This window comes from Saccopteryx bilineata, chromosome 2 (genome assembly GCF_036850765.1).
Source record: "Saccopteryx bilineata isolate mSacBil1 chromosome 2, mSacBil1_pri_phased_curated, whole genome shotgun sequence".
Lineage (NCBI taxonomy): Eukaryota > Metazoa > Chordata > Mammalia > Chiroptera > Emballonuridae > Saccopteryx > Saccopteryx bilineata.
In genome coordinates, this window is record NC_089491.1 from 355,582,127 (window position 1) to 355,597,880 (window position 15,754).

Consider the following 15,754-nt stretch of genomic DNA (forward strand, 5'->3'; position numbering starts at 1 on the left):
CTGATACGGGGCATAGCAGACCCAAATTGTGCACACCTATAGTTAAATCTTTTGATTTATACTTTGGTTACTCCACTACCACCCACCATGAAAGCTGGAATGCACACTGGTGGGCGGTAGGGACCAGGTTGACTACCACTGAGCTAGTGTCACAATCACCATTACAAATTTGATGCTTAATAAATTTTGTTCTATCGCCAGCTCCTTCCCTTCCAATCTGGCCAGGAATCCTCCTCTCCTTCATCCTCATCCCTCCTTCTTGGTGAAGTGAGCAGAGCTAGGCCAGAGCTGGGAGAGCTGATGGCTGAGGCACCAGAGGAAGCTCAGATGCAAGAACTTGAGTCACGATTGAGGAAGACAGACTTGGGTGTACGATGATGTAGATACCTATAATTCTGGGAAATTCAGATGCAGTGAGTAAAAAAAAGTGTTGGTAGAGGACAGAGACCAGATTGCATGCATGTGTAATCCCTTCTGACCCAGGAACATTTCCCAAATAGTACAAATGAGGAAGTCAGGAAAGCTGAAAAGCGGAAAGGGAGGAGACTCGCCCTGAAGGAGGAGAGCAAAGCTGGCCTCATATTTAACTTCCCCAAACATGCAATATCTGCTTGTGCTCCAAATGTTATCTCCTGCCCAAATTTGAGGAAACGGGAGATCCCAGATTCTAGACTCCTGGGCTTTCAGACGAAGAGACCAGCAGGACTGCATCACTTATGTGACTCCTCCCTCGGCCACCTCTACCTCACTCTCCAGGATTTCCTTGTGTCCATCTCTGCGCATTGCTGCACAGCAAACCACGAATCACAGCCTCCAGACTTTGCACAGGTAACTGACTGGGGATGCAGGTGAGACCAAGGGGACAGGGAGGGAGTTCGAGAAGGCAGGGAGAGGGAGCTGTGGGTCACAGGTGGGACTGAATAGGAAGAGATGTAAAAAGGCAGCTCGGAGACTTAATGCCTGAGTGGAGATTGTAGACTCGATTCACTTAAGGGCATTTGGTTGAAGTATGGAGCCAAACCTCGGTCACAAACTGAGACTCAACTCAGCCCCATCTCTACCCCAATTTCAGCCTTACATTCAGTCTCGGGCCAGCTACACCCTGAACCCCAATACTAACCACAGCTTCTCCTTTAACCCCCAACTCCAGTCACCATGAATCTTTTTTTTTCTTTTAATGAAGTGAGAGGCAAGAGGCAAGGAGGCAGAGACAGACTCCTGCAGGCGCTCTGACCAGGATCCACCAGGCAAGTCCACCACAGGGCGGTGCTCTGCCCATTTGGGGCTGTTGCCCTGTTGCTCTGCAACTGAGATATTTCAGCACCTGAAGCGGGCCATGGAGCCATCCTCAGCACATGGAGGCCAAATTGCTTGAACCATTCAAGCCATTGCTGTGGAGAGCGGGAAAGAGAGAGAGAGAGAGAGAGAGAGAGAGAAGAGGGAGGGGAAGGGGTGGAGAAGCAGATGGTTGCTTTTCCTGTGTGCCCTGACTGGGAATCGAACCTGAGACTTCCGCAAGCTGGGCTGAGCCTACCAGCCAGGGCCTCAACATGAATCTTAACACCAGCTCCAAAAAAACTCTCTTCTATGTATTTCTAACTTCAGGGCTAACCTAGACCCACTGCATCCCTGGTATCAACATGAATATTGACCTTGGTCCAAGCAGGAGATGAAACGTCAATTGCCACCCCAATCTTAGACCCACTCCTAGTAATACATTAACTTCCACTGTACCCTCAACTTCAATCCCACAGTCAACCCAGCCTCAGCCCAAAGACCAATGCTGACTGCACTTCCAACCTCTGCTGCAAAGCCAGGCCTATTCCCATTTCTAGCCCTGACACCTGGCTCATTCTCAACCTGCACTTCTTCTCTTACCTCAACTCTAGGCTTGACCACAGTTCCAACCTAAACCCAGCCTCCCCTGTCCCCAATCCCAGTGCTGACCTGGCCACAGGCCCTGCCTCCATTTCAGCTCTGACAGCCTCAGAGTTGGCCCAGGCATGTCCATGAAGTATGAAGACCTGCAGTCCTTGGAGGGTGAGAAGAAAAGCCAGATGTTCAAAAATGGTAAGAGGAAAGGAGAAAGGGTCTCTCCTAAAATAGCCTCTTAATATGTTTAGAGAGATTACTGCTGTCACCGCATGACTGCACCTCTACCATGGGTATTGCTGGGTCCCCACTCTGAAGGAGTCCGGCCCAGGGCCCTGTGAGCTCCTGTGGGAAGGGGATTCAAGGTCTTTAGACAGACAAGATCAGGGAGGACCACAGCAGGCCAGGCTGCCTACACTCAGGGGAGGGGTGAGCGATGGCACTGGGGGAATGAATAGTTGTGTTTGGAAAGGAAATGTTTCCTAACCTGACGATACAGGTCAGGATCTGCATTGCCCTCCCACCACATCAGACCCAGGCATGAGCCGGCTGAGGGCCTGGCTGCCCCACCTCACTCTGTGCTCTCCTGCCGCCTCCTCCAGCCCTGATAATGAGACCTTACATATTGTCTGTCATCACATGTTGCCAGGCAGTTAGGGGCCTATGTGACTGAGATCTTGTGCTGGTCCATGAAGGGTCAGAGGACTGGACATCCCTGTACCACTGACCTCCCCAGCTTTACCTGCACCAGCCTCCATGCCTGGCAGGTCCCTGTGCCGTCTCTTCCTCCCCTGTCCCTCTTGTCCTGAACCTCCTTGTCCTGATGTCCTCCCTTCTTGCAGGACTGCCTTCTCCCCAGGCCTTCCTGCGGCATCTCTGCTCTGGACCCTGGCCCCTCCTGCTCTCCCTGGGCCTCAGCTTCCTCCTGCTGGTCGGCATCTGTGTGATTGGATCCAAAAGTGAGGGTCACATGGCCGGCCGGCATGGGGGCGAGAGAGGGTACAGGGATGTGGCATGATGATGATCATGATGGATAGAGATGGCTGCTGGCTCTGTTGCTTATTCATGGGTAATGTAGTCAAATTACCAAACCTCTCTAAGCCTTAGTTTCCTCATCTGCAAGCTTGGATAACAACAGCGCCTGTCCCTTTGGCTTGGGTGGCTGTGAGGACCCAATGAGACAAGGCGTGTCAAGTGGCCTGCTCAGGGCCAGCACAGAGAGGACCTGATAAATCTGAGCACTCTTTGTCCCATCTGCCTGATCAGCTTCCAAGAATCAGAGGGACCTGGAGACTCTGACAGCGAATTACAGCCACTTCACTTCAGACTCTGCGGCTGAGGTGCAGGCACTGCACTCCCAGGGTGAGCCTGGCTGGAAGGGCTCTGGACTGCAATGGGCCATGGTGGGGAGGGCGTGGGAGCGAATCCTGGACCCTGAGTCCCCGTGTCCTGCAGATGGCACTCTGCGAGAGACAATAACATCCCTGAACACTGAGGTAGAAAAACATAAGCAGGAACTGCAGGCAGGTGAGAGACCCCCCAGGAGTGTGTGTGCAAGGGTGGGGCTGGGCTCTCAGGATCAGGGTGGTGGGGACAGCCTGGGTGCTGAGTGTCCTCCCCTCCAGCCCGTAGCTTGAATGACAACCTGTTTACTCTGGAGAGCAACCTGGAGAAAGAACAGCAGAAACTCGAAGCAGGTCTGGACCCTCTCTCCTGTGCCTGGGTCTGATGTGGTGGGAGGGCAATGCAGATCCTAGCTAGGCTGGCCCCTCTTCTGGTTCTCACTGCTTTTCTGTGTGTGTCCCAGGTTATTCTCAAATGCTCCAGCGAGTCCAGCAGCTGACCAAGGATCTGACCTCCTTGTATTGCCAGATGGCTGCACTCAAGAGCAATGGTGAGTGACATGCAGGGCAGTGCTTGGCCCCATATCTGGCCCACATCCCACTGGACAGCATCTCAGACCTTCCTCCGCCCCACCCCCAGGCTCTCAAAATACCTGCTGCCCTGCGACCTGGCTGGAGTATGAAGGCAGCTGCTACTGGTTCTCTCACACTGGGAAGCCCTGGCCCGAGGCTGAGAAGTACTGTCAGCTGGAGAACGCGCATCTGGTCATCATCAACTCCAGACAGGAGCAGGTGAGGGCTCTCATGCTCAGGTCCCAGAACCTGTCCGAATTAAGGACATGGTTCTGAGATGTGGCTGCACATTGGTATCACCAGGGGAACTTACAAACACTGCCAGCTGAGCCACACCTTCAGAGTTTTATAGTCAGTTGCCACATAATGGCATTTCTGTCAATGACGGACGAACTAACTATACAACTGTCCTTTCATAAGATTGTAATAGGCCCTGGCCAGTTGGCTCAGTGGTAGTGTGTCAGCCTGGCATATGGAAGTTCTGGGTTTGACTCCCAGCCAGGGCACACAGGAAAAATGCCGATCTGCTTCTCCACCCTTTCCCCTCTTGCTTCTTTCTCTCTCTTTTCCCCTCCCACAGTCATGGCTCGATTGGTTGAATTGGCTCTGGGTACTGAGGATGGCTCCATGCCTCACCTCAGGCACTAAGAAGAGCTCAGCTGCTGAGCAACAGATCAATGCCCTAGTTGGGCAGAGCATCATCCCATAGTGGACTTGCTAGGAGGATCTTGCTTGGGGTGCATGTGGGAGTCTTTCTCTCTGCCTCCCCTCCTCTCACTAAATAAAAAAAAAGAATGAAAGATCATAATAGAGCTTAAAATTTTCTATTACCTGGTGAGTAGCAGCTGTTCTAATGTCATAGCACAACACGTTGCTGACGTGTTTGTGGTGATGCTGGTGTGAATAAACCTACTGCGCTGCCAGTATATGTGTATAAAAGTACAGTGCTTACCGTTATAGACAGCATGATGTACTTGAAAATGATAATAAACAATTATGTTACTGGTTTTTGTACGTAAAAGACTATGCTTTTTATCATTATTTTACTAATAAAAATTTTGTTGTTTAAAACTAAGCTGTATTTTGCTGGCAGAAGCTTCATACATCTTGTGTTGACTGTGTCTCCTTGAGTGCATTCTTTTCTCTCTGTTTGAGTTTATCTGATGTGTTTTGTACAGTAACATGTCATACAAGCTTACAGCTTAAGAGCAATTAACTATAGCATGCAGGTTAGTTAAGTGCAGTCTGTGGTGTTCAGACACTGACAAAATCACCTGTCCCTGTCTTTAAGTAGTGCATGACAGTAATTGGCCTGGGCATTGGATAAACATCCCAAATCCCCTCAACTGATTTAGTGTACATGTAAAGTTTAGAATGCCTAGTCCAAGGAGTTGGCTGGGATGAGGAGAAGTCATCACTGTCATTCTGTCATCCCAGAATTTTGTCCTGGAACATACAAGATCCTCATTCACCTGGATGGGCCTCAGTGATCCTGAAGGGGTCTGGAAATGGGCGGATGGAACAGACTATGAGACCAACTTCAAGTGAGTACACCTGGCTTTCTGGGCCTTTCTCCTTCAGCTCTGCTCCTTGAGGATGTGACCCACAGCCTCTTCCCATCCCTGGATTCTGTTCTATCTGACCTCCCTAGCTTGCTGTTGTCCTCCTCCCTCAGGAACTGGAAGCCAGGCCAGCCAGACGACTGGCATGGGCACGGGCTGGGCGGAGGTGAGGACTGTGCCCACTTACTCACCGACGGCAGGTGGAATGATGACGTCTGCCAGAGGCCCTACAGATGGGTCTGTGAGGCCAGACTGGACAAGTCCAGATAAGAGGGGTTACGAGCTGCTTGCTGTAGACCGTTCAACCGTGGAAATGGCTGGGATGGGGGAGGGGATTCTTCCCCAAACATCCCTAACAAGACCTCTGGGGGAGAGAGAGGAAAAAGGCCTGGGAAATCAGAGCACTGCTGATTATTTTTAATTTTTTTCTCCTTAACTTGTAAAAGACTATATAGAGTTCCGAAGGTAGTTTTTTAAAATTAAATTTCAGGTTTACTGAGGTATATAGTTGACATAAAAACTTTGAGTTACTTCAAGTGTACATTGTTGTGATTTGATATATGTATATATTGTAAAAGAATTCCACCATCTAGTTAATTAACACATCCATAACCTCACATATTTATCCTTTTTTGTGTACAAACATTGAGGGTCTACTCTCTTAGCAAATTTTAAGTAAACTATACAGTGTTATCAAGTATAGTGACCACGTTTCACATTAGATACTCAGACCTCATTCATTTTGTAACTGAAAGTTTGTACCCTTTACCAACCTCTCCCTATTTTCCTGCCCCCAGTAAACCACTTTTGTACTCTCTGTTATTATGAATTTGATTTTTCCAGATTCCACATATAACTGAAGCCGTGCAGTTTTTGTCTTTGTCTGGCTTATTTCACTTGGTATAATGCCCTCAAGGTTTATCTGTGTTGTGGCAAATGACAGGATTTCCTTCTACCTCATGAATAATATTTCATTGTACATAATATATACCACATCTTCTTTATTCATTTACTGATGAACACTTGGATTGTTCCTATATCTAGGCTATTGTTAATAATGCTACAATGAACATGGAGAGGCAGATATCCTGTTTCTTTGGATATATACCCAGAAATGGGATCCCTGGATCATATGGTAGTTCTATTTTTATTTTTCAAGAGCATCCATATTATTATCCATATTGGCTGCACCAGATTACATTCCGACCAGTAGTGCATAAGATTTCCCCTCCTCCATAGCTTCACCAACCTAAGTTGTTGTTTTTTAACTTTAACAATCAACTTCATTGAGGTATAACTCTTACACAATAAAATGTACCCATTTAAAGAGGAGAGATGACTTTTGACAATACACATACCTAGATAACTACTACTCCAACAAGGTAGAGAACAGTTCCATTACCCCTAAAAGTTCCCTTCTTTCCCTTTTCAGTCTAACCCACTTCCTTGACCCCAGGCAGCTAATTATCTGCTTGCTTTCACTATTGATTGGTTTTACCTATTCTAGAATTTCATATAAATGAAATCACACAGTATGTACTCTTTTGTGACACCTTATACATTTCACATAGACTGGTTTTTAGCAACTATAAAATAGCAGAATGAAGAAGCTAGGTGAAACCTTGGAAAGTCCTATGTTACAGTGAAGAGATCATTCTTTCCCCATATAGATTGAGTTCCATTCTTTTCTGTCACTTAAAAGGTGTGTAAACTTAGGGTGACAAAGAAAGGTGCTTCTTTAATTTTTTTGAATACCCCAGAGTTGTTGAGAAAAGTAGATAACATCTCCAGGTATATTGGTTAGCTATTGCTGTGTAACACACCACCCCAATGCTCAGTGGCTTAAAGCAAGAAGCATCTATTATACCTTATGAGTCTATAGGTCAGCTGGGTAGTTTTGTTTGTTTGTTGGTTGGTTTTGTGGTCTGGCCAATCTTGGCTCATCTTACCTGGGCTTGTTTGTGCACTTGAGGTCAGCTGGTGGGTGGGCTGAGAGCTGGCTGGTGTAGACAGTCTCATTCCCATGTCTGAGATTTGGCTTGCTCTGGGCTGGGACAATGGGGATGACAGGGTCATTTTAGGGTATCTTAGGCTTGTTCACATAATGTTTAGGCAGAGTTCCGAAACAGTAAATGAAGAGTACAAGGACTCTGGAGTCTTAGTTTTGGAACTGAAGCATCATTTCTGCTGAATAGTATTGGCCAAAGTAGATCACAAGGCAGCCCTGATTCAAGGGGTCAGGAAATAGACTTCACCTTTTGATGGGAGGAGTCACAAAGTTATATTGTGGAGGGAATAGATATGGGGTGGTAGAGATTGCTTTATTTTTCAATCAATTTAGCATACCAGGGAAGCATCTTGGCTATAAAGAACCAGCCCATAGCTAAGGGTTCTCATTAAGAAAGGCCAAGACCCATGCATTACTCTATTACTTGCACCCAGTCAACTGCCTGGCATATAGGGGGTGTCAATTATAGCTAAAAATAAAAGGGTGATGTCCGAAAGAAGGTATGGGAAGGATGAAATTGTCTCCTGGGAGGTAGCACACTTCACTTCTTTCTGCCCTCCAGCATCCCATAAAAATCACCTGGCTGGGTACCTGGTGACTTACTGAGAACCTACTTCATGCAACTCGTGTACTGCCATAGGGTCTTTCAGCGACAGCCTAACAGGCAGCTGGCATACAGAGGCAGGCGGAAGTGGATCTCAGGGTCCTTTGGGCTTTCTGCTGACCCATTTTCAAGCTCAGTGCTGGTGGAAGCCTGCTTTGGTGCACACCTTAGCACCTCCCATGTACACCTCAGCCCAGTAGAGACAGCCACAAACTATAGATTGCTCCAAACAGCTGTAGGCAGCGTCTGACATTGACCTGCACTGGAGTCCCTCTCAAGATGCCCCTGCACCAACATACCTGGTGGCGGGTTTCAGACCACATCAGAGCAGCATTCAATTAGCTTCACAAGTGGCAGATCCAATGGGAGGTCTCAGCAGGCACCAAACCCTGCTGAGGCAAATTCTGCTTAGCGTGGTCAGCACCTGCACAATGTAGTTCACACACTGTGGTTGAGGTTATCCTGACAGTCAGCCAGCCTGAGGGCTGACTGCCCCCACACAAAGGGCCAACAGCAATCGAGACTCAACTACAACAAGAGGATTCACATAACCTATACAAGGGACATTTTTAGAGTCCCTTGCTCAGGTGATAAGGCAGGCTGTGCTACTGAGCCTCGCCAGACACCTACTACATAAGGCCACAATACCAAGACTGAGAGACACAGCAGATCTACCTAATACACAGAAACAAATACAGAGAGGCAGTCAAAATGCCTGAAATGAAAGAACAGAAGAAGTACCCAGAAAAAGAACTAAATGAAATGGAGGCCAGCAACCTACTCAGTGGTGGGACTCAGCTGGTTCACATTGGTTCGGCAGAACCGATACCTAATTTTTTGTTGAGTTTGGCGAATCAGTTGTTAAAATGGCACTTGTAATCAGGGTTCTCTCTAAGATGGTCGCCTGGGCAGCAGCCCAATGTGGAAATCACAAATTTACATTCCTTACTCTTTTTAAATATTCATCTGCGCAACAGTGTACTCTAAGTGCCCGTAGTGATGTTCATTCCGTCTACAGGTGAAAAAATTGCAAGTGAGGATTCCCATCAAGAAGCAATATGGAAATATCATAAATAATAGTTTTATTGTTTTTGTCAGATATTATTTAATATTTTTATTAATATTTTAAAACTCTTGTAACATAATCTAGTTTTGCGTACCTCTTTTATTGTTTTTATTTAAGAATTAAATGCATGAAATACTGAACTACCTTTTGGTCTATCATTTTTTTATACCGTACTTAAAACGGTCATTAGGGCAGAGAACTGGTTGTTAAGTTATTTTAATCCCACCACTGAATCTACCGTATACAAAATTCAAAACAGGGGTTATAAGGATGCTCAAAAAACTTAGGGGAAGAATGGATGTACTCAGTAAAAATTAAATAAAGAGACAGTAAGCATAATAAAAGGACACAGAGACAATAAAAAGAACATTCAGAAATGAAGAACACAATATCTGAAATGAAGAGTACACTTGAAGGAATCAATAGTAGCTTAGATGAAGCAGAGTATTGAATCAGTAATTTGGAAGACAAGGTAGCAGAAAACACCCAATCAGAGCAGCAAAGAGAAAAAAGATTTTTTTTTAATATTTTTATTTTTTTAATGGGGCGACCTCAATAAATCAGAATACACATATTCAAAGATAACATGTCCAGGTTATCTTGTCGTTCAATTATGTTGCATACCCATCACCCAAAGTCAGATTGTCCTCTGTCACCTTCTATGTAGTTTTCTTTGTGGCCCTCCTCCTCCCCCTTTCCCTCTCCCTCTCCCCCCTCCCCCTGTAACCACCACACTCTTATCAATGTCTCTTAGTCTCACTTTTATGTCCCACCTACGTATGGAATAATGCAGTTCCTGTTTTTTTCTGATTTACTTATTTCACTTCGTATAATGGTATCAAGATCCCACCATTTTGCTGTAAATGATCCGATGTCATCATTTCTTATGGCTGAGTAGTATTCCATAGTGTATATGTGCCACATCTTCTTTATCCAGTCTTCTATTGAAGGGCTTTTTGGTTGTTTCCATGTCCTGGCCACTGTGAACAATGCTGCAATAAACATAGGACTGCATGTGTCTTTACGTATCAATGTTTCTGAGTTTTTGGGGTATATACCCAGTAGAGGAATTGCTGGGTCATAAGGTAGTTCTATTTTCAGTTTTTTGAGGAACCACCATACTTTCTTCCATAATGGTTATACCACTTTACATTCCCACCAACAGTGTATAAGGGTTCCTTTTTCTCCACAGCCTCTCCAACATTTGCTATTACCTGTCTTGTTAATAATAGCTAATCTAACAGGTGTGAGGTGGTATCTCATTGCAGTTTTGATTTGCATTTCTGTAATAACTAAAGAAGATGAGCATCTTTTCATATATCTGTTGGCCATTTGTATTTCTTCCTGGGAGAAGTGTCTGTTCATGTCCTCTTCCCATTTTTTTATTGGATTGTTTGTTTATTGTTGAGTTTTATGAGTCCTTTGTATATTTTGGATATTAGGCCCTTATCTGAGCTGTTGTTTGAAAACATCATTTCCCATTTAGTTGGCTGTTTGTTTATTTTGTTATCAGTTTCTCTTGCTGAGCAAAAATTTCTTAGTCTGATGTAGTCCCATTCATTAATTTTTGCCTTCACTTCTCTTGCCTTTGGAGTCAAATTCATAAAATGCTCCTTAAAACCCAGGTCCATGAGTTTAGTACCTATGTCTTCTTCTATGTACTTTATTGTTTCAGGTCTTATGTTTAGATATTTGATCCATTTTGAGTTAATTTTAGTTAACTGGGGACAGACTGTAGTCCAGTTTCATTCTTTTGCATGTGGCTTTCCAGTTTTCCCAGCACCATTTATTGAAGAGGCTTTCTTTTCTCCATTGTGTGTTGTTGGCCCCTTTATCAAAAATTATTTGACTATATATATGTGGTTTTATTTCTGGGTTTTCTATTCTGTTCCATTGATCTGAGTGTCTATTTTTCTGCCAATACCATGCTGTTTTGATTGTCGTGGCCCTATAAGATAGTTTGAAGTCAGGTATTGTAATGCCCCTAGCTTCATTCTTTTTCTTTAGGATTGCTTTGGCTATTCGGGGTTTTTTATAGTTCCATATAAATCTGATGATTTTTTTGCTCCATTTCCTTAAAAAATGTCATTGGAATTTTGATGGGAATTGCATTAAATTTGTATATTGCTTTGGGTAATATGGCCATCTTGATTATATTTATTCTTCCTAACCAAGAACAAGGTATATTCTTCCATCTCATTATATCTTTTTCGATTTCCCTTAACAATGGTTTATAGTTTTCATTATATAAGTCCTTTACATTCTTTGTTATGTTTATTCCTAAGTATTTTTTGTTGTTGTTGTTGCAATCGTGAAGGGGATTATTCTTTTGAGTTCGTTCTCAAATGTTTCATTGTTGGCATATAGAAAGGCTATTGACTTCTGTATGTTAATTTTGTATCCTGCGACCTTACTGTATTGGCTTATTGTTTCTAGTAGTCTTTTTGTGGATTCTTTGGGGTTTTTGATGTATAGGATCATATCATCTGCAAAAAGTGATACCTTTACTTCTTCTAGAAAAAAGATTTTTTAACAATGAGGATAGTCTAAGGCAGTGGTCCCCAACCCCCGGGCCGTGGACCAGTACCAGTCCATGGGCCATTTGGTACCTATCCGCAGAGAAAGAATAAATAACTTACATTATTTCAGTTTTATTTATATTTAAGTCTAAACGATGTTTTATTATTAAAAAATTACCGGATTCCCTCTGTTACATCCATCTAAGACTCACTCTTGACTCTTATCTCGGTCATATGATACATTTAGCCGTCCCACCCTAAAGGCCGGTCTGTGAAAATATTTTCTGACATTAAACCGGTCTGGGGCCCAAAAAGGTTGGGGACTACTGGTATAAGGGACCTTTGGGACAATGTGAAGCATAATAATGTGAAGCATAATAATATCTGCATCATATGAGTGACAGTAAGAGAAGACAAAAAGCAAGGAATTGAGAACCTACTTGAAGAAATAATGACTGAAGACTCCCTAATCTGGTAAAGGGAAAAGACACACAAGTGCAGGAAGTGCAGAGAGTCCCAAACAAAATTAACCCAAGAGACCCGCACTAAGACTTAACATAATTAAATTACCAAAGGTTAAAGACTAAGAGAGAATCTTAAAACCAGCAAGAGAAAGACGGTTAGTTACTTAAGACTGTCAGCTTATTTCTCAACAGAAACATTTCATGCCAGAAGGGATTGGCACAAAATATTTAAAGTTATGAAAAGCAAGGGTTTATCAATAAGACTACTCTACCCGGCAATGCTATTATTTAAATTGAAGGAGAAATAAAGAGCTTCTCAGACAAGAAAAAGCTAAAAGAGCTTATTATTACCAAACCAGCATTACAAGAAATGTTAAAGGGACTTCTTTAAGAAATAGAAATACCCCCCCGCCATAGTTATAAATCATAAAATGGCAATAAATATATACCTATCAATACTCATTTTAAATGTAAATGGCTTAAATACTCCATCAAAAGACATAGGATAGTCGAATAAATAAGAAAACAAGACACACACACACACACACACACACACACACACACACACACACCGTCCACAAGAGACCTACCTTAGAATATTAAAAAGAGAGACTGAAAGTAAAGGAGTGGAAGAAGATATTTCATGCAAATAGAATAAAAGAAAATCTGGGGTAGCAATACTTATGTCAGACAAATTAGACTTAAGAACAAAGGCTATAGCCTGACCTGTGGTGGCGCAGTGGATAAAGTGTCGACCTGGAACGCTGAGGTCGCTGGTTCAAAACCCTGGGCTTGCCTGGTCAAGGCACATATGGGAGTTGATGCTTTCTGTTCCTCCCTTCTCTTTCTCTCTCTCTCTCTTTCTCTCTCTCTCTCTCCTCTCTAAAATGAATAAATAAATAAAGTTTAAAAAAACACCAAAGGCTATAATAAGAGAAAAGGAGGACATTACATAATGATAGAGGGAGAAATCCAACGAGGATCTAACCTTGTAAACATTTATGCACCCAACATAGGAGCACCCAAATATTTAAAGAAAATTTTGATAAACATAAAAGGTTAAATAGATAGTAATACAGTGATAATAGGGAATTTTAGCACCCCACTTTTAAATATAGATTATATTTATATTTATTAATTTTAGAAAGAGGATATATAGAGAAAAAGGCAGGGGGAGGAGCAGGAAGCATCAACTCATAATAGTTGTTTCTTGTATATGCTTTGACTGAGCAAGCCCAGGGTTTTGAACCAGCAACTTCAACCTTCCATGTTGATGCTTTATCTATTGTACCATCACAGGTCAAGGAACACCCCACTGGCATCAATGAATAGATCTCCCAGACAGAAAATCAATAAGGGAACAGTGGCCTAAATGACACATTAGATCAGCTGAATTTAGTTAATACTTTCAGAGCATTTTACCCCAGAGAAGCAGAATATACATTTTTCAAGTGCACATGGAACACTTTCTAAGTGGCCACTTAGAAACTAACACTTTCTTTGTGGCCACATGTTAGGCCACAAAAAATAGTCTCAATAAATTTAAGAAGATTGAACTAGTTTTTAATTTCTCTTGAGACTTTCTCTTTGACCAATATACTATTTAGAAACATGATGCTTATTTTTTTTATTTTGGAGATTTTAAAAGGCAAAAGATTTATACGATCTGAAGAGAAACCAGAGCATTTAAAAAATTTTTTTTTTTAATTTTTATTTTTTTACAGAGACCAAGAGAGACTCAGAGAGAGGGAAAGACAGGGACGGAGAGAGATGAGAAGCATCAATCATCAGTTTTTCATTGCGACACTTTAGTTGTTCATTGATTGCTTTCTCATATGTGCCTTGACTATGGGGCTACAGCAGACCAAGTAACCCCTTGCTCAAGCCAGTGACCTTGGGTGCAAGCTGGTGAGCCTTACTCAAACCAGATGAGTCTGCACTCAAGCTGGTGACCTCGGGGTCTTGAACCTGGGTCCTCCGCATCCCAGTCCGACGCTCTATCCACTACGCCACTGCCTGGTCAGACCGGTTTTGGAGATTTAAAAAATTACCTTCTGGCCCTGGACAGTTGGTTCAGTGAATAGAACATCTGCCCAGCATACGGACATCCCGGGTTCATTTCCTGGTTCGGTCACACAAGAGAGGTGACAATCAGCTTCTCTTCCCTCTATCTCCCTTTTGTCCCCCTCTTTCCCTCCCACAGCCAATGGCTCAATTGGCTCAAGTGTCACCCGGGATGCTGAGGATAGCTTGGTTGGTCCAAGTGCTCAGCCTCAGGTGCTAAAAATAGCTTGGTTGATTCAAGCATTGGCCCAAGATGGGTTGCTGGGTAAATCCCTGTTGGGGAGCATGCAAGAGTTTGTCTTACTATCTCCCCTCCTCCCACTTAAAAAATTACTTTTTTTTTTTACAGGGACAGAGAAAGAGAGAGTCAGAGAGAGGGATAGATAGGGACAGACAGACAGGAATGGAGAGAGATGAGAAGCATCAATCATCAGTTTTTCATTGTGACACCTTAGTTGTTCATTGATTGCTTTCTCATATGTGCCTTGGCCGTGGGCCTTTCGCAGACTGAGTAACCCCTTGCTTGAGCCAGCGACCTTGGGTCCAAGCTGGTGAGCTTTTTGCTCAAGCCAAATGAGCCCAGGCTCAAGCTGGAGACCTCAGGGTCTCGAACCTGGGTCCTCCGCATCCCAGTTCAACGCTCTATCCACTGCGCCACCGCCTGGTCAGGCAAAAAAATTACCTTCTTGTTATGTATTTCTAGTTTATCCATTATGATCTGGGAACATATATTTTAAAATTTCAATTTGTTTAAACCTGTTAAGGTAGTTTTTTTATGATTCATGATATGATATATCTTGGTGAAATTTATGTGATATTTGAAAATAATGTGTATTTTGTTGTTCAGTGAAGTGGTCTATAAATGTCAACTAAGTTTTATATTATATAAACATAGTGCAATTTTGATCTAAGTGCCAACAAATATATTGGAAACAAGAAAAAATAACTTTAATATTCATATAGAAGAATGAAAGTCTAAATATGTATAAAATTTTGTGTAAGAAATTATGACAGCCTGACCAGGCAGTGGCGCAGTGGATAGAGCATCAGTGGAGGACTCAGGTTTGAAACCCTGAGGTCGCCAGCTTGAGCACAGCCTTACCAGATTGAATGCAGGGTCGCTGGCTTGAATGTGGGATCATAGACATGACCCCAAGGTCGCTAGCTTAAACAAGGGATCATTTGCTCCTCTGTAGCCACCCCCCAGTCACAGCACATATGAGAACGCAATCAACGAACAACTAAGGAGCTGCAGTGAAGAATTGATGCTTCTTATCTCTCTCCCTCCCTCCCTGTCTGTCCCTATCTGCCCCCCTCCCTGACTCTCTCTCTCTGTAAAAAAAAAAAAGAAGAGAAATAACTTACTCTAAATCTGCTGAAATCAAATTAGTATGATATTAGTCCAAGAAGAGAAATTAAATCAGTGCAACAGACTACATGTCCAAAAATATATACAAATATAGTTAGTAACTTAACAAGTGACAAATTTCTTATTTCAAGCTATTCAAAGAAAACAAAATATAATATATTCTATAAATCAGTTATTCGTTTGAAATAAAATGAAACCAGACTGTTATCTCATACCCTAAACAGAAATAATAAACTCCAGATGAGTTAATTATTTAAATGTAAACATTTTCAGTAAAAAAATATTGAAACAAAATTTAGGTGCACGTATA

General features: G+C 43.1%; 1 protein-coding gene across 2 annotated transcripts; it reads left to right on the forward strand.

Moving 5' to 3' along the window:
- The first annotated feature begins 545 nt into the window (after positions 1-545).
- LOC136323495 (C-type lectin domain family 10 member A-like) lies at positions 546-6,212 on the forward strand. Of its 2 annotated transcripts, XM_066255338.1 has the most exons (11): positions 546-828; positions 1,184-1,247; positions 1,976-2,070; positions 2,715-2,831; positions 3,139-3,234; positions 3,328-3,399; positions 3,498-3,569; positions 3,680-3,766; positions 3,856-4,007; positions 5,226-5,332; positions 5,464-6,212. In XM_066255338.1, exons 3-11 carry the CDS (start codon positions 2,004-2,006, stop codon positions 5,618-5,620), a joined length of 927 nt encoding a protein of 308 aa, XP_066111435.1. In that variant the 5' UTR covers positions 546-828; positions 1,184-1,247; positions 1,976-2,003; the 3' UTR covers positions 5,621-6,212. The 2 variants fall into 2 exon arrangements, with proteins under 2 accessions (XP_066111435.1, XP_066111436.1); XM_066255339.1 differs by lacking the exon at positions 1,184-1,247.
- Positions 6,213-15,754: the final 9,542 nt, after the last annotated feature.